The 19,256-nt window shown below is 52.2% G+C and overlaps 1 protein-coding gene across 8 annotated transcripts in view; it reads right to left on the bottom strand.

The window, feature by feature from the left end:
* The window catches only part of MPRIP (myosin phosphatase Rho interacting protein), a 206,504-nt gene that overhangs the window by 99,086 nt on the left and 88,162 nt on the right, over window positions 1-19,256 (bottom strand). For all 8 annotated transcript variants that reach the window (XM_059668332.1, XM_059668329.1, XM_059668331.1 and 5 more), the window contains 2 exons: window positions 6,015-6,166; window positions 333-417 (listed from right to left, as the gene is read on the bottom strand). In XM_059668332.1, coding sequence (XP_059524315.1) covers window positions 333-417; window positions 6,015-6,166 — 237 coding nt within the window. The remainder of the gene's footprint in view (window positions 1-332; window positions 418-6,014; window positions 6,167-19,256) is intronic.

The raw sequence follows: 19,256 nt of genomic DNA, 5'->3' as shown, positions 1-19,256 counted from the left end.
CCAGCAGCCGGCAGGACAGCCAGGAAAAGGGACATGCTGTGCTGCTGCTCCTCAGCACCTGCCTCCTGGCTGGAAACTGCTGGGGAAGCCCCGACCACACAAGCAGGCCGCCCTGTCCCGGTAGTGGGTCCTGCCTGTGGCTCAGAGAGGAGCCCCAAGTCATCAGAAGGAAGGAGGGAGACAGACTGGGCTGACGACCGCCTCAGCCCTGACCTGACTCCTTCCTCCACCTCCAGTTTTAGGCTGGGCCCCGAAGCCCTCTCACTTTCCAGGGGCTCTTCCTGCTCCCCAGCTCCACCTGGGAGAAGCCACCTGGCAAACCCATTGCCTACCTGTGGTGTGGGAGGCTCCACCTTCCGCTTCTTCTTCTGGTTCTGCTTGTTGGTCCTGGGATAGACCATGAGCATCTCTAGCCATCTGGGGAGAAAAGAGAACAGAGCAGGTCAGATGCCTGTTCTCGGAGATTAGGACCCTGCCTTGTTGAGTGGCCCACGCCGGTCCCATGCTTCACTCAGTGGCCAGGCCTCCGAGCACCTGAACAGGGTCTGCCATTGCCGGGCAGAGAGTGCCAGCAGCGCAGCCCAGGACAAGCACAGACTGTGAGGACCAGGCTCAGGTGCTGACCCTGCAACGGCCACAGTTCAGGTGGCCCAGGGAGGACGTGAGTGCCACCGTGGCAGAGCGGCAGGCGGACCACTGGCCTCAGAGTGCAGGGCACGTCACTGTTTCCATCAGTGCCCTCCCTTCAGTGCTTACACTTGGCTCTATAACTGCCCTCTAGAATGGATTTGGTTAGCGCCCATATTTGTTATGACTGGGGGCCACGCACAGTTCTCAAAGCGGGAAACAAGGAGTCTTGCAACCAAAGTTCCCCACATCAGGCCACTGACCTCCCAGACCATTCACTCACTTCTGGCCCCACCTATACAGTGAGGGCACTGGGCCCCTCGGCTTTGGGGAACCCTGGCAGGGCCACTCAGGGACCCACAGCAAGATCCCCATGCTAAAAAGTCCACGCTGGATCAGCATCAAGAAAGGTAGCAGGGGAGAGTAGGAAGAGCAGAGGGCTTAGATATGGATCTGCTACCCTCTAGCCATAACCTTGCATGGCTCCCAGCCCTCTAAGCTTCAGCCATTATCTTTGAAACCAGGGCCTAGATTAGGCCACGATATGACCACGACTTGCCTCATTGGAGCTATGCAACATTTGGGAGGGTTGGAGGAAGGGGGACAGGAGGAGCAGAGGTCAGGAGGAGAACTTGCAGAGATGGCACCAGAGGAAACTGGTCCACTTCCTCCCAGAACACTAGGGAGGAAGTCCGTGTTAAGTCTGCACTGGCAGCACCTGGCTGGAGGCTGCTGTGACGACCAGCACCCCAAGCCTGGGGCCGGGGGAAGGGCTGGTGTCTCAGCACTCAGAGGCACTTCTTTAATTTGGGGTGCAGGGAGGCTGGTCAAGTCAGTGGCCTTCTGGGAGGTATGCTGCTGCCAGGAGAGTGAGCTTGGGCTTGGATGTGAGGAATCACAGCATCTGAGCTGAGGGACTCCCCTCACCCCAACTCAGCCCAGAGCAGGCAATATTTGATTTGTTGAGAGAATCCACAATTGCCTGTGCCCTTGAGCCTGAGGCACAGGCCTGCAGGTCACTTTTCTGTGAGCTCCAAAGCAAGAAAGGAGGCCATGGCTGCATCTGCAAAGCCAGCAGAAGGGCAGACTCAAAGGGCCTCACTCGGGTAGCCTGAGCAGCTAACATGCTTGTGGGGTTTCTAGGCTGCCCGGGGGCTGAAAGCTCTTTGGGGCACTCTAAGGCCCTCTCCTAACTGAACCTAGGAGGGAGGAGAGGCTGCTCAGAAACGTCAATTGGAGTGCAGGGAACATGGCAGGGAGGTGCAGGCCCTTTGGGGTGCCCTGAGCCCCTGTACACTGGCCCAGCTGCTGTCAACTGGCAACACCATGGAACTGGGCAAATGTGAGTCTTGTAGGACAGGGCCTTGAGGGAAGGGGAGAGGTGGGCACTATGGTTGCACTGCTGACTAAACAGAGCGCCTGCAGCTCCTGCCAACCTGAATGAGGCAGAGACTCAGGTGAGCATGAAGTGAGGGTGGCCAGGGTCACCAGGCACCTCAGTCCCTGGTTGGTGGTGCTGTGACTAGAGGTTGATAGATGCCTGGCCCTGAAACAAATGATGAGACATGTTCTTTGCACTCAGATTTCTCAGGGAAGCCCAGCAGGCTAATGTGTCTAACATCCAGATAGGTTATGAATGTTAAAATATATCCAGGGAAGAGAGATGGCGGGTGAATGTGGACATGGGGTTAGTGGTGGATGTGGGCACCAGGGACATAGGTGGTCCCCAACTTCGAAGGCAGAGATAGGTGAGAAGAGAAAATCCTGACACCGCTGGAGGGCACAGAGGAACTGGAACCCTAACCCTACCTCTGCCCCCACCTTGTCTATTCCCACCTAAATAAATCCCACCTCTAAGAGAGCTGTGTGAAACGGTGCCTCAGACACCCTGGAGGTCCCCTCCCAGCATGAGGAAGCTGGGAAAGAACGGCCACCCTCCATCCAGCCCAGGAGGCCCCATCTCAGAGGAGACCAGGAAAGAAGCTGAAGGGCCATCGGCTCTTCTCACCAGCCAGAAGCAAGTGTCGGCACCTCTTTAGGGACCCAAGCACTTAGACCAATTGTAGGGCCCCGAGCCCACAGATGACGTTACCCAGCAAAGGAGCCCCGACAGGTCGAAAGACCCAGGAGGCCAGAGAGGAAACCAAGGGAAGAGGGTCCCTCTGGAAGGAGAGAGGCAGAGAAGGGAGAGAAGATGGGTGCCAAAGTCCATCTCCAGGCACACGCCCACCTGACTCTAAAGGAGGCCTGAGTGTCCCAGTGGGTGGGAAAGATGAAGATGCTGCCCAGAGTTACAAGGGCCTGCAGGGGCTGGGGCAGGCTGCCTTGGAGAGAGCCCTGCCCATTGGACAAGAAGGAGAGGTCAAGGCCTAGGACCAGAAGGGGGAAAGCAGTTACGAGTTATGTTGGCTCTGGATATGCCACTGAGCCACCTCCCAAGCTCCCTGCTCTTAGGACTGACCAGTCTACCCAGTTAACTGCCACGATATTTTGAATTTAATTGAAAAAGGGCCACTGCTTGCATCTATAGATGCTTATGGTGTACAAATGGCTACACTGGGGACCCTGAGGGCATACACGCCTGGTGCCGTGGTCCCGCTAATGACCTTGTGCATCATTGTGATTTATAACAAATATATATTTGGTCACTCAGATGATGAAAATAGATTTCTCATGTGTATTTAGTTTATGTCCACAATGCCTAGCTCACCACTCTCAAAACCTATGGAATATCCTAAGTGAAAGGGCTATAAAGGTGTCTTGTGTTATGTTAGTGGCAACTTTGGGCAACACCTGTGGATGGGTTTGGTTGTCAGGAGAACCAGCCACATGATTAGCGAGTTGGCACTTTCAGTCTCACACCCCCACCTTTACGGAGTGGGGAGGGGCTGGAGGTTGAATCAATAACTAGAACAGGTCTATGTAATAGTCTTCATAAACCCAAAAGGACAGGGTTCAGAGAGCTTGCCAGCTGGGAGCCAGAACGTGTGCCATGCCGCCATGCGGGTCCCAAGCTCCATGAGGACAGAAACTCCTTTGAGACCTCGCCCTACACATCTCTTCATTGGGCTGTGGGCGTGGATCCTTTACTATCCTTGGTAATAAGTATAATTTAGTGAGTCCACCATTTTTTCTGAATTCGTGAGCCATTCTAGCAAATGAACTGAACACAAGGAGGGGTCGTGGGACCCTCCATGCATAGCCAGTCGTGGGAGTGTGGTGGGTGGGGAGCAGTCTTGTGGGACTGAGTCCTCACCCTGTGGGATCTGATGCTATCTATCCCCAGTAGAGGTGTCAGAAGAGGCGTGAACTCTTAGACACTGTGCTGGTGTCCAGGAATTGTTTGCTGGTGTGGGGCGTTCCCCCGACCATATCAGAGTTGGGTCTGGGCACCCAAGTCACCTTGGCTACCCAAGCTTCATGGAAATGGCAGGCCCCGTATACACAGACAGAAGTGACCACGAGAGGGTGGCTCAGGGCAGAGCCAAGGACCCCTGACCTATGCCAAGTGTCTGACAGCAGGACGTAGGCTGCCTGCCAGAGACACAATCAAATGCCAGACACCGTCATCACCCCAATGCCAGGTGGCACACTACTACCTCACTGACCTGCTCCCCAAATCACACTCCCCAGCCTAACCTGGAGACCCAACAGCCCCCTTTCTTATCCTGCCTGTCACCCAGACCCGTCTCTGGGACCCAGCTCCCAAGGGGAGGGGCTAGATCTCCCAAGGAATCCAGTTGGACAGTGGAACCCTGGCTCAGGTGTGCTTGCCAGACAAGACCAAGACAGCAAGTGTGAACCAGGAAGTGCAAACTACCCCACACTGTCACTCCTACCTGGAAGGTGCCCTTAGGCTCCCTTATTCCCAGAGCCTCAGTCTCCCAACTGTAACAAGACTCTGTAAAAGCCCTTTACACCCTTAAATCATATGGCTGCAGGGTTAAGATCAGGGAGCCGCAGAGTCAAAGTGTCCTCCTGTTTGCCCCAGGGGTTAGAAACACAAACCTGCCTCTCTCCAGGGGAGGAGGATTTGGGGTGAGCTGGCAGCCCTAGCAGAGGGCCACCTGGCCCTTCTGCTCCCCGCCTACCACGTGTAGATCTGAACCTGGCTCTTGTTTCCTCAAGCAGCAGCCTTGGCCAGGGCTATAGCTGAGGTGCTGAAGCCCACAGACCCTGCTCACAGAAGTCGTTCAGTGGTTGAAACCAGAGGGCTTCACTTTCTAATCCCTGCTACTTTGCAGTAATCAGCCTGGTGCCCCTAAACCCCAGATTTACTCCTCCAAAAGCCTTCTCAGCCTCATCAGCTTCCTTCTCTACCTTAAAGGATGACTGGGATTCTCCAAGACCCAGGGCCTGAGCTCCGGCCATATATGCTCGCTGTGCATGCACCACGTGCAGCTGGGCCTTACAGAGCGGATAGCAGATGCCCCATTAGCAGGGGCTCCTGGAAGGCAGATACTGCATGGGTTCAGGAGCAGGAGCTCAGCCGCTCTTGGCTGTTGGCTACCTGAAAACCTGGGCCCACCTTTCCCTTCCTAGGGTTTCCCCTAAGCCTCCGCACAACCCAGAGACTTTCTGTTCCCTCCTTCCACTTTGACAGAGAAGCCAGGGCACACAGCAGCCCTGGAGACTCTTGTGTGGGCGCAAGGAGTGAGACAGAGCCTCCACTGTTCAGAGCCCGCCATTGGCTGAGGAAGCCAGACGTCACACAGACCATCTCCATCTTCTGTAAGGGCCAGCAGAGGGAGCCCAGCACCTCCTCCGGGAGGGCTTCCTGGCAGAGGGAACATGCAGGATGACTTTAACAGTCTGAAGTCCAGGGGTTGTTTCAGACTGAGGGAGTGCCAGAGTGAAGGCACAGAGGTGGGGACAGCTGAGAAATGTACAGCAACCAGCACTCAGGCTCAGGGTGGTGGGAGTGAGGCTGGAAGGCTGGGAAGGAGCCCCAGGCAGCCCAAGAACTTGGACTTGACCTCCAGGTGATTGGGTTTCAGGTAGGAGAGAGTAAAGTGACAGTGCTTTGGGGACTAAGCCCTTGTGGTGGAGTGGCAAAAGGTAGGGTGTGAGAACAGAGGAGGCCAGTGAGAGGCTTTGGAAGATTTGGCAGCCCCAGAACCAGGGCAGCCCCAGCAGAAGAAGGCCTTGAATCAGCAGGACTGAGGCGGGTAGCCTTGGTGAATGTGTGGCCACGGGATGAAGCAAAGGCAATGGGGGGTGAAGTGGGCACATAGTCGTGCTGTGAATGGAGAAAGGGGCTCAGAAGAACGGACACACTTAGGGAAGAAATGATGGCAATGCTGCTCATTTATGCCAAAGGGACCCAGTCTAGGGACCTGCCGGTGGGCAGGGAGTACCGACTCCCAAAATGCACGGAGCAGACTCACCCGCTGATGATCTCCTTGGTCTCTGCCCGGATGAAATGCTCCTTCTCAGGGGTCAGAATGCACAGGGAGAACTTCTGGCCTGTCCGTCCCTCTCCGTCCACCACGTCTGTGCACTGGTTCATGTTGATGGTGCCCTGAGGGAGGGTTGTGGGCTGCAAGAAGAGGAGGTAGGGACACTCAGGGCCAGCTCTAGGGGCACAGGAAGGCAGCACAGACCATCCTTATGTCCCCAAGCCCTGTCTGACCTGTGGCTTCATGACAGGCACCTGCACCTCTGGCAGCTGCATGCCCCCAACGACAAGAGGCACAGGGGCTCGACCTCACCCTGGCCCTCGGAGCTCCACTTCCTACCTGCCCCTAACCCCCCAAGGAAGAGGGTAACAGGCTGGCTCTTCTCAGAGGCTCCTCAGCTGGACATTCCTTTCTTGCTGGAAAACAATAGCCCAGCTGGCATGGGGGGGAGGGGGGGCAGGAAGGAGCTCACTCCCGGAGGACACAGCTGGGATGGCAGAGGCAGCCAAGCCCTCATCTTAGAGGGGTTACTTATCCAAGAAAGCAGTGAGAAAAGCTCTAGAGCAGGTGGCTTCAAAATAGCAAGGTTATTTTTAGAGGCAAGAATGGGGCCAGAGAGAAGCCACATCCTTGAAGATAAGTGCGGGGCTGCGAGGCCAAGGCCGCCAGAGGCACGTGCACTACCACCAAGTCCATGAATGCCCGTGAGGAGCGTGGCAAGGCTGTCCAGAGCCTAACAACAAATAACAACTTCTCCTTTTCGGACAGCAAAGCTGTTACACATTGAAATTAGGGACAGAAAACCAAAAACAAGAAAAGAAGGCTTAAAAAAATCCCCACTGAGGTGAAGACTTAACTGAGAGGTCCTTCCTAAGATGATCTGCAGCCCCACCTTCTGGCCTCTCACTCCCCCCACATGACGATGCTTTGGGAAAGGAGACAGGTTGCCATGGCTCAGAAACCGGAATGGATGATGGGGGGCTCCAGGGCAGCTGTCAGCTCCTCCACTGAGTGGCCCCAAGAGTTTGGCATATCCCCAGTCCAGTTCCTGGCAAGACGGCAGTGGGAGAAAGCCAATGGCAGCCATCTGGGGTGCTGCACTGCGAGCCTCCCTCCTGGAGCTCCGAGTAGGTTTTGCCCACCCAGCTGGGAGCTCCCTGAGATAGGGCCGAGGGAAGGGCCTGGTCTGAGCATCAGGACACTGGGTCTGGCGGACTCCCTGCCATTGGAAACCGCCTCTGTGTCCCCAGAAGGAAGGGGAGTTCCCAGGCCTCCAGTCTGAGCTCAGGTGCTCTCCCTGTGGCTCCCAGGCTGCCCTAGGAGCTCCTCTGACCAACGCCACCTCCCTCATCACTGGGGCTGGGCTGGGTTCCCAGAGCTCTTGCTCCGACTTGGCTGCCCGCTCTCTGGCCCTTAGGAGGTGGAAGGAGTCAGCTCCCCGGTTTCCATCGCCTTTCTTATGGGGCCCCTGGCTCAGCCAGTCATCCTTGGGTCCAGCTCAGGATGGAGGTGGCCGGGTCCGAGGACCAGCCATGAGCTTGCAGGCAGGCCTCCACCTTTAGGTGGGGAAAGAGTTTTTACCCTCAGCTATGTGTTCAAAGAACATCCTGCCTCAGAAATGCCCCCAGGTAGGAACAGGAGGAGGGGCAAGAGTCCCTCTTCTGGCAGCTTTCTCTCAGAGGCGCTGGCAGTGATTGCCGGGGCCTCTGAGGGCAGGACTGAAAGCAGCCATAACTGCTCGCCCCGCCCAAGCCGTGCACGGAAGCTTTTGCATATGAAAGGCCTGGCCCTTTGTAATCTGAAAATTACTTAACAAACTGCAGCTGGCCCAAGGCCCCACGACAACTTGCATTGCTTTACAACTGGCTTCTGCTGGGTAGCCTCAGGCAGAGGCTAGATTAGCACCTCCTTAGATCCAAGAGCCAGTGTACTCAGTGGTCAGAGTGGGACCATCCAATTACAACTCCTCAGATCCATAAGGGACACACTCAGGGGGCAGACTCAGTGAGCACCAAAGCCCCACTGAAGCAAGTCTTGCCCCGGACGGGTGTCTCCAGCACAGAAGTTCTCCCACTGCAGACACAGCTGATTCTCACAGCCAATTGGCCTGGAGGTCAATTCCTCCCAGTGATAACTACAACAATCAAGGATTAACTACAACAAGACTGTGCACAAAGACCACAAAGGGGTGCACCAAGAGTTTCCACCTCAGGTAACTGGGGAGGCTGAGCCATTGGGCCCTATAGGACACCTAGCACACAAAGCCACTCTATCAACACAGGGAAGCAGCCAAAATGCAGAGACAAAGAAACAGGACACAAATGACAGAAATGGAGGAAAGCAAACTACTGGATATAGAGTTCAAAACCACACTTTTAAGGTTTTTCAAGAATTGTCTAGAAACCGCTGATAAACTTAATGAGATCCTCAAGAAATCTAGTGAGACCCTGGACCAACTAGAAATTAAGCATACACTGACTGAAATAAAGAATATTATACAGACTCCCAACAGCAGACCAGAGGAGTGCAAGAATCAAGTCAAAGATTTGAAATACGAAGAAGCAAAACACACCCAACTGGAAAAGCAAAATGAAAAAAGAATCCAAAAATACGAAGATAATGTAAGGAGCCTCTGGGACAGCTTCAAGCGTACCAACATCAGAATTATAGGGGTGCCAGAAGATGAGAGAGAGCAAGATATTGAAAACCTATTTGAAGAAATAATGACAGAAAACTTCCCCTACCTGGTGAAAGAAATAGACTTACAAGTCCAGGAAGCGCAGAGAACCCCATACAAAAGGAATCCAAAGAGGACCACACCAAGACACATCATAATTAAAATGCCAAGAGCAAAAGACAAAAAGAGAATCTTAAAAGCAGCAAGAGAAAGACAGTCAGTTACCTACAAGGGAGTACCCATACGACTGTCAGCTGATTTCTCAACAGAAACCATGCAGGCCAGAAGAGAGTGGCAAGAAATATTCAAAGTGATGAATACCAAGAACCTACAACCAAGATTACTTTATCCAGCAAAGCTATCATTCAGAATTGAAGGTCAGAGAAAGAGCTTCACAGATAAGAAAAAGCTAAGGGAGTTCATCACCACCAAACAAGTATTATATGAAATGCTGAAAGGTATCCTTTAAGAAGAGGAAGAAGAAGAAAAAGGTAAAGACACAAATTATGAACAAATACACATCCATCAACAAGTGAATCTGAAAATCAAGTGAATAAATAATCTGATGATCAGAATAAACTGGTGATTATAATAGAATCAGGGGCATAGAAAGAGAGTGGACTGACTATTCTTGGGGGGGAAAGGGGTGTGGGGGTTGCGGGAAGAGGCTGGACAAAAATCGTGCACCTATGGATGAGGACAGTGGTGGGGGGGGGGGGGGCGGGTGAGGGCGGAGGGTGGGAGGGGAACCGGGTGGAGGGGAGCTATGGTGGGAAAAAAGAGGAACAACTGTAATAATCTGAACAATAAAGATTTAATTAAAAAATAAAATAAAATAAAAAAACTTGGAAGATAAAAAAAAAAAAAAGAGAGAGTCCCTCTTCTAAGGATGGGCCATAACCACATAAAGCAAGCGCTCTCAGGAGGGAAGCAGCCTCGCAGTACCTCTCCCAGGCATTCCTGGAGGGTTCCTTGGGCTGGAAAGAGGAGCTTGATGGGTTGTCCTGTAACCAAACAGGGGGGTCTGGGAGGTCCTTAGGAGCAGAGGGCAAAGAAGGTGGCCTGGGACCCACCCATCTGCCTTTGGCTGGGGAGAACCACATGCACCTAAGGCCTGGGCTCCCCTCTCCAGATGACGGCAGCCACGAGAACACAGTATCCAGCCCGGGGCAGGGCCTGCAGGGTCCTCCCAGCATTCCCTACTCCTTGCTCTGGCTCCAGCCCCTTCTCTCTTCGCAAGTTCTAATCCCAGGCCTTCTCTGGCATCATGCTCTCTTTGGGCAAACTAAGGGTGGCAGCCTCTGTCCTCTGAGAGCGGCTCCCCCCCCCCCCCCCGCGAAGTGCACGCTCTTGCTGGCACTGACAAGGCTCAGTGTCTCTGAGGTGGGGCCTCTTGTAGTGAGGAAAGGCCACTGGTGCCGTGGACCATTGTGAGGATTAGGCCAGGAGCTGTGAGGTGTGGGCACGTCATGGCCTTGTTTGCAGAGTGAGCCAGGAGCAAGAGCGGAGTGGAGAGAGGGGATGGCGGAGGGGCTTTCCCAAGGCAATGTCTTCACTTGGCCTCGATGCCACCCTAAGCCCTGGCCTGTGGTCTCACAATGCTGCTGGGATAGATCACCTACGACACAGACGCCCGGTTAGACAAGGTATCTAACTGCACCATGGAACCAATAACTTATCAACTGTAACACATGTATAACACACACAGGAGAGTTAAGTGGGGACAATAAGACATCAACAGAAATACTAATATTTTATTTTTTCAGGAGCATCTAGTGCAGTGGTCACCAACCTTTCGAACCTCACGGACCACTAGTGGTCCACAGACCACCGGTTGGCAACCGCTGATCTAGTGGGCCCCCAGGAGGCATACACTCCTCTTTAAATACTATGTTCCCAGGCTCAAACTTACCAAACTATTCACCATCCCCTCTTGCCAGTAATTGTTTCCACTGGGCACATGGCCACGCTACAAACAAGATTTCCCAGCCGGCCCTGAAGCTGGAAGTGGTCATAGGACTCTGTCACCAATTGCACTGCCAGACTCCTCTGGGCCTGTGTCTTTGTGTGTAAATGAGGGATCTACCTTCTTCCAGAAGTGCCAATAACAGGCAAAGGCATAACAAGCCAGGACTGAAGGAATGAATGTTTATTTACTACCTAGGTGTCAGGATTTCACAATTACAGCCTCTTCGTGCCTCCTTAAATATTACTTACACAGCAGGCACCATCTAGTCCTATTACACACACAGAAAAGGGAGCAGAAGAGTAAACCAGTCAGAACCGAAGGAAAAGCACTGGCACCTGCCATGGAAACGGTGCCTGAGTCTCCCAGCAGCACGCGCGATGCCTCTGCTGTGTGTGTGCTTCCCATGCTGCACCCTGGCCCCTCGCATCCTCTCACCGACAACTCCCACCACCTTTGAGGCTGGCAATGCTGTCACCCACTTGCCCCTACTTCACACGTAGCTGTGTTTCTCGCACCCACAGAGCTGGGGAAGATTCCACCAAGGTCTCCAGAGAGCCCTCGGCCCCCCACCTCTGTCCAGGAGGGGCCACACCGCTCTGCATTCTCAGCACTCTGAGGAGAGAACTGCTCCTGAACAATCCATTTCCCAGCTACGCTGAGACCTCCTGCTGGGAGAGCCAGGGCAAATATCTAGGCTGTGACCCGAATCCAGCGAGAGGGAACTCCTCACCGCAATGCTGTCAGCAGAGAAGCCAGCTCTGTCCAACAATCTCCCTGCCCTCATTCTGCACCTCCAGAGGTTAGAAATCCAGGCCTCCTACAAGGCTGAGCATTACCTACTTTTGCTAGTTCATTTCCCAAAAAAGGAATGGCTCTCTTCAGGGCATCCAACTCTGCTATGCTGCCAGTTATGGGTTCAGTCCATGCCCAGCAATGGCACCGACAGCCCTCAGCCATCTGGGGAACTCAGGTCCTCTTCTGCCTCCACACCAGCTAAGACGGCAGAGCTGTTAGAGAGCTGCGGATGGTTTAAGCAGGAGGTGACCAAGCAGGAGGGCACAAGACCTGGGCCTTTTTCCAGGAATATGACCCCCCTACTGAGAACCAGCCTTCCTACTGAGCTTCTGCCTGCTGGTCCACAAGAGGCCAAGGGAACCTCTGCCCATTGCAGGTGGCACCTGTCAGAGGCCCGCTTAAGACAATCCTGCTACGGTAGCTTCACCACCTTGGGATCCTCCATGCCCACCCCAGATCCAAGGAGCTGTGCTTTAGGGAAAACCCTGGAAGCTTGAGAAGGTGAGCTTCACTGAGCCAGGGGGAAAGAAAAGGAAAGTGGGACAGAAATACAGAGGGGCCATTTAGAGCTATCAAGGGGGGTGGGGGGAGGAAGGCTTTCCTTCAGGCAACTGTGCTTCTAGAACTGGGGGCGGCTCATATGCAAGGCCTGGATGGAATGGGAATCGTCCATTTTGCTCCCCATTCGGTGGGAAAACAAGAGTCCCACAAAAACAAAGGCTTCCCTTGGCAAAGAAGCACTCACAAAATCTCAAGAAATCTCAGAAAGAGCCTTTCAAGGTGAAGCCCAAACCCATCCACTGTCTGAGTTCCTGCAATAGTTCATGTATTTCTCAAACTCATCTGACCATGACCGACAGAACCGTGCATTTCATGCTGGGATGAACACACACATATGTGCATGCACACACATGTGAACTGAAAATTATGAAACATTTTTACTGCATGTATACATTTTGTATTATTCTGTCGTATTCACCAAAGCTGACTTAAAGAGTAGGAAAAACACTGGTGACAGCAGCCAGCCAGCACATCTGACACTGTTAGGAGCAGGGCTCTCCACGCTCCAGGTAAGGCATGAAGAAAAATCTACCTTTCAGTGAAAGCCCTGGCAGCAAGAATAGTAGTAATTTACGGGGCTGGGCAGGGCTCTAAACAGGAGTTACAGGGATGCCTCATTTACCCTGTGGACAGCCTCAGGAGGCAGGTGCTCATAGGCCCGATTTGCAGATATCTAAGCTGGGGATCAGTGGGGAAGGGACCTGGTGCCCCGTGGAGCCACTTGGAACAAGTCTGCCCCTCCCCTCCTTATGCCTTTTCTCCCTGTTCCTTGCAACCATTTGCACAGTCATGTTCAAAGTTACTGGCAGAACCAGTGGCGCTCACAATGGGATCACATGGGGCCCGGGCAGGAACACAACTTCCCTGCCCTCCCCAAAGGCCATGATAATGGTGCCCAAGAGCTCCCTTACAGACAGGCCTGGTGGGCAGCTGTGCTGGAGGCTTGGTTAGGCCACTCAAGTCAGGTCCAAGGAGAGCCCACATTCTTTCTTTGGGACTGAGGAAGCTGAACCTGAGTTTTCTATGGAAGGAAGCGGCCCTTAGGGTGCATCTTCTGAGCACTGCACCCTGTTCCCGGCACCCAGAATGGGCAAATCCAGACAGGAAACAGATTAATGGTTGCTAGGGGCTGGGTGGGAGTGGGGGTGAGGAGTGGCTGCTTAATGGGCACGGAATTTCCATCTGGAGCTTGCCCCAGGAAGATGGGAAGAAAGCGTAGGGCACAGTTCTCTCCTACCCCGGGACAGAAAGGAGGCTGGCAGGGGGACGAGAGGACTGGCCTGGCAGGACTGGAAGATACTCTAGGCGTCACTGAGCCCCTGGGAGGGGAGGGAGAGCAGGTCTCCGTGCCGACACTGGAGGCCAGCTGCTGCCCTAACATGGCTAACAATAGGCTCTTGTAAATGCCGGGTCAAACCAAGAAGCTTATCCAAGGGCAAGCAGCTGGCATACACTCTCCAGGCCTTGCTGGCTCCCCCCTCGAGACCCTGGGAAGATCAGTCTGGTCACACTCCGGCAGATGGGAAAGGCGTGAGGGGGTGTCTGTCCTCTGGAGCACCAGACTCCTCACCTGCCATGAGTCTCTGGCCCGCCTCCACAGCTCCTGGGCACACCATGCCCAGGTCTAGGTGTGGCCATCTACTCATCCCACTCCTCCCTGATCCAAACCCAGTCAGGGGGTTGGGAGCCTCAACCCTGGGTTCTGTTCTGTGGCAGGAGCGGCGAAGTCTGCGGATGCTAATCCCCCAGGCCCAGCGCCTGGATCCTCAGCACCATTCAGACAGGAAGAAAACGGAGCAACGCCAGCCTTGCTTATAATGGTCTCCCGGTAGTCACCAGTAGTGGCCCCAGAAAGACCATTCACAAGTATAGATATGGCCCAGTCACATTCTGCCTCAATTGCTCCAAGGGCCTCAAGCCCAAGCTCTCTGCCCTGTGTTTGGGGCCCTCAACCACCCTGGCCTCACCTTCTGCCCCTGTTCACTGGCCTGGGAGACCCACAGCTATTTGCTAAACAGGCCGACTATCTGCCTTACTTCTCCCCCTCCTGGACGGTCACCCTGTCCTCTCTGAAGGGGATGACCCTACATGTAGCCCCTAGTCCACTTATGAGCCTGCCCATCTGTTCTCCATGCTAGACTGTGAGGTCTTTGATAAAACTATACTATATATAGATTTTACTACATATACCCATGTTGGCTCTGCCCCAAATGAGCTTCAGTATATATTTTTGAATGCTATATGGAACAAACCAACCCTCTAAAATTATATTGCAGGTTCATTTATAACATATAATATATATTCTATTTATAAATATGTTTTATTTATAAAATAGGAATACCCAGCCTTACCAAACCCCATGGTTGTCAAGCGAATAGTGGGTGATGCACGTGGAAAGGACGGACAGTAATAGTCTCCCACTGCTTGAGGGGCATGAGATGGAGGGCCTGAAGGAGATCCCGGGCCCAGAAAGAGACTTCCACTTCCAGGGGCTCATGATGCTGCTCTGCAGCCACCACCCGTGGGGCCAGCACTATAGCAACTAGAAGACGATAAAGCTGAAAGGCAAGAGGTGGGTATAGCAATACGCATAATTCCAATTATATAAAATGTCCAAAATAGGTAAATCGATAGAAACAGAAAGTAGATTAATTAGTGGTTGTTTGGGGCTGATGGAGAATTGGGGGTGATAACTAAGGGGTGCAGAATTTCTTTGGGGGAGGGGGAATAAAAATGTTCTAAAATTAGATGGTGGTGATGACTGTACAACCCTGTGAATACACTTAATGACTTGTACCCTTAAAAATGAAACAAAATATTGCAGAGATATAGAAAATAACCAGGTGGGTGTGGCGGCCAGCGGACCAGGCCCTGCAGGAAACCTGTGCAGCTCCACTCAGATTCCTGCGGGAAGAACACTCGCTGGGCGGTGCTTGACACCCTCCCTCTGCCCCACACTCCAGACATGGAGACAGGCCAGAGAGGTACGAGGGCGGAGGCCAGGTGTCCGACTCCCAACCCACCTGAGCACGTTACCCTTGGCCCAGGAGAAGGAAGAGACCACAGCAGCATGGGCAGGCCATCCCCAAGGAGCTCAGCTCTGCTAGAGACAACACTCCTGTCCCTAGGAGGCCCCTCTTTCAGGATTCCGCTCGGGCCCATCCAGGAGCAGGTGGGCTTTCTGAGCAGTTGGGGCTCTTATGGATTCAGCAGAAAAGACCCATGACACGGAGGAGCATTTGCTAATCCCAGGCAGCAACAGGAGCTGTGCCAGCACAGTGCCCATGCTGGGCCTGCAACCTCAGAGCTGTGGGAAGAAGGACGAGTGGGCCGATACTGTACATGCTGAGGTGTTCTGGTGGAGCTGGTGGGGGCTCAGAAGGGACCCATTCAGGGTTCTGTGGATCAGCCAAACTTCCCTGCATTCCTGGGGCACTGTCAGGGCCAGCTAAACTTTTTTTTTTTTTAAGGAGAAAAGAACACAACAAAGACCCTTTTTACTTATTGCCAAGGCCAAGAAGTTCCTTCTCCCACCTGCTGTGTCAGACTTGCCTGCTGACCCAGGCTGCTGGCTGGGCAGCAAGATAACCAGGCTCCTACTAAATGACAAAGGGCTGTCCGCCAGGGGAGTTTCCTTGGGAAGCCATCACCACCCATGCAAGGCCTACCTCACCCTAAGACCAGGGGCGAGGAACGGAGGGAAGAATTGTTTACAACCTCCTCATTCCACCCAACCAGCATGGGAGCAGACCTCCACAAGAACCAAGTGCCCACCATAGCAATGAACTCAACCAGATCAGAAACCTAAATCTGAGAGCAAAACAATAAAACTCTTAGAAGACCAAGGGCAATGGCTTCGTAACATTGGATTTGACAATGACTGGATATGACAATGTAAGCACAAGCAACAAGAAAAAGTGGGATAAACTGGACTTTGTCAAAATTAAATACTTTTGTACATCTAAAGACACTATCAACAGAGTGAAAAGGCAATCCACAGAATGGGAGAAAATATCTGCAAATCACATATGTGATAAAGGATTAATATACAGAATATAAAAAGAATTCCTACAACTCAACAGCAAAAAACAAATAAGAAAAAATTTAAGAGACTCAAATAAGCATTTCTCCAAAGAAGATATACAAATGACCAATAAGCACATGAAAAGACACTTGGCATCATTAGTTATTAGGGAGATGCAGATTAAAACAACAATGAGATATGAAGCACTTCATACTTACTACGTTGGTTATAATAAAAATGCTGAAAATATGTGTTGACAAGGATATGAAGAAATTAGAACCCTGTGTATTGCTGGTAGGAAGACAAAATGGTACAGCTGCTGTGCAAAACAGTTTGGCAGTTCCTCAAAAACTTAAACATAGAATTACCGTATCATCTAGCAATGCCACTTCTAGGTATACACCCAGAAGAATTGAAATCAGGGTATCAAACAGATATTTGTACACCATGTTCATAGCAGCAAATTCACAACAGCCAAAAGGTGGAAGCAACCCAAGGGTTCACCTGGATATGACACAGAAAGGACAAAGGGCTAAATGGATAAACAAAATGTGGTCTATGCACACAATGAAATATTCCTCAGCCGTAAAAAGGAAGGAAATTCTGACATATGCTATGGATGACTTTTGAAAACATTGTGTTCAATGAAATACACCAGACACAAAAGGGCAAATATTATTGTAGAACTGCTATGGAGTTTGTTTGAGAAAACTAGAGACGGATGGTTGTGACGGCAGCACAAAAATGTAAATGTGCTTCATGCCATTTAACTATACACTTAAAAATGGCTAAGATGCCGAAACCGGTTTGGCTCAGTGGATAGAGCGTCAGCCTGCGGACTGAAAGGTCCCAGGTTCGATTCCGGTCAGGGGCATGTGCCTGGGTTGCGGGCACATCCCCAGTAGGAGATGTGCAGGAGGCAGCTGATCAATGTTTCTCTCTCATCGATGTTTCTAGCTCTCTATCTCTCTCCCTTCCTCTCTGTAAAAAATCAATAAAATATATTTTAAAAAAATGGCTAAGATGGTAAATTTTATGTTACATATATTTGAAAACACACACACACACACACATACACACACACATACACACACACGTGCGTGCGCAACCAGGGCAACTTGGGATTCTAGGCAGAAAGAAGTGCCTCATTTAGGCCAACATGCTCCTTGTGTGGAAGTGGTCATTCTACAGAGGAAGCCTGGCCAACGCTGGCCCAACTCCTTGTGGCCTGTGTGAGGTTCTCCCAGCAGGTATAGAACAGGGTCCTCAGTGGGCACCGACCCTCCCCAGCTTCCTACCTCTCCCCAGTTCCACCCTCAGCGCAAAGGCAGGAACAACATCCTGCCAGATACAGTTACAGAGCACGTGTCACTGAGTGTGAGAGAAAGCTTCTTTGTTAGGCTGATTATATGATCTCAGACTTGGGACAGACCAGGTGATTCTTTTAACTAATCAATCAACTTCCCAAGCTTTCCTGAGCTTCTGATGGCTCCACCCCTAACCCATCTATTCCCTAGATCTGGATGGGTTCTATGCCCCTTGTCTAATCCGATCCTTTTTCCAGGCTAGACAGTGGCCATTTTGGCTTCCACTGCGCATGTGCATGCTTACCTCCCACCACTCTCCCCACAATCGGAGGGTGGGGCGGTGTAGGGAGAGGTGTGCAGCTGTTGCTTCCTGGTTAAGCAGGCGTATGCTCCCTCTTTTACTATGCTTAATAATGTCTGACTTCCTTTATTAATATCTGGTTACCTATGCTAACAGAAGGTGTGGTGATCTCAGGTGCATGCTACATACACATGAGCACCTGTTAATAGGTGTGAGCCTCTTGCCTTAGAGAGGACTGGTACACTTTAGCACACTGGCCTGGTTTACCCCAGACCCAGAAAGCTTATTTCCTTAGCCCCAGCCCTGGAAGTAAATTGATCTTTTTCCCCATCAGCCAAAACACTAAACCCCACCTTCATAGTTTAGCTGTCCTGGTTTCTACCTGGCCCCGGGGCCCTTTCTTCCTCCCTGGCCCTTCAGTCCCTGGTCTCAGCCTCTGCTCCTGGTGCCTGCGTCACACATTTGAGAGCTGACCTAGAAGACTCCTGGAGGAAGTACATCTGGACCTCTAGCCTGGCTCCTTCCGCTTCACACTGATTATCACGTCCACTGAAAACAGGAGGAGGAGAAGTGTTCAGGGCCCTGCCTAGAAGACCACATAATCACCTCAGGACTCCCTAGGAAAATGTTTAGGTACAGACTGGAGCCATCTACTGAGCATGTATTTTTTTTTTGGGGGGGGGTGGTGGTGGTAGTACTGTTCTTGATTGGTGCTGGAAAGAGAGGTGAGAAAGTGCCGCCCCCTTCGCCCCCAAGAAAAGCTCACTTTATTCTTATGGTGATGAAGAAAAAAAGAGAAAAAACAAAGAACCATCCAATTTCAGGGAGTGATGGTGATAGGAATGAAAGGAAAGCAGGTAGGAGGCTAGAAAATGCCTGGGAGGCGGATTCACCCAGAGTCCAAGCAGAGGCCCAATGTAGAAGAACGTTCTGAGGCCCGGAGCAGGATGACTGGGTCTGGCCTGCAGAAGCCGGCAGGCCAACCTGCCGGTAGGATAAAGGGAGCCCTTGGAGGCCACAGCCTGCTGGGCCAGAGGGTGTAATCTGCAAAGGAGGTGAGTCAGGGAAGGAGCCTGACTGTAGCTCACAGAGCACTCTGAGCCCCGACAAGTGAGGCAGGCAGAGGAACATGGTTGGGCCAGAATGCTAATGGCACGTGGGTAAAGAGTGGTGGGATTTGGGATATACTGAAGGTAGAGCCAAGAGGACTTCAGGTGTGTGGTGGAAGAGAAGAGTAGACAGGGATGACTCCTAGGATTTGGGCCTCAGTGACTCAGGTAGAACAGGTGCAAAACTAAAGAACTAAATTTCCTTTACTTTTTCTGTACTTGGCCTATAGTCCAGCTACCATTCTCTGGCATTTCTATGCCTCTGTCTTCATAGAAAACAGATCCTTTTAGGCTGGTACCACAAGCGATGGGACTTAGGCAGGACAAGAAGGGAAGCAGCTGAGACAGAGAGAGGACAGGGACAGAAGCCAGTGGCCACTTGGAGGGCAGGGTCACAAACTGGCTATGTGAAGAAAGGCAGCGGCCACCCTCAAGCCTGGGCTGCGGCTAACCCTGGTGCACCAAACAGTTCCAGCAGCAACCCTGG

This window comes from Myotis daubentonii, chromosome 16 (assembly GCF_963259705.1).
Source record: "Myotis daubentonii chromosome 16, mMyoDau2.1, whole genome shotgun sequence".
In the NCBI taxonomy this organism is placed as follows: Eukaryota; Metazoa; Chordata; class Mammalia; order Chiroptera; family Vespertilionidae; genus Myotis; species Myotis daubentonii.
Note: the sequence above shows the minus strand (reverse complement) of the source record. Positions and strands in the feature narration are given on the sequence as shown.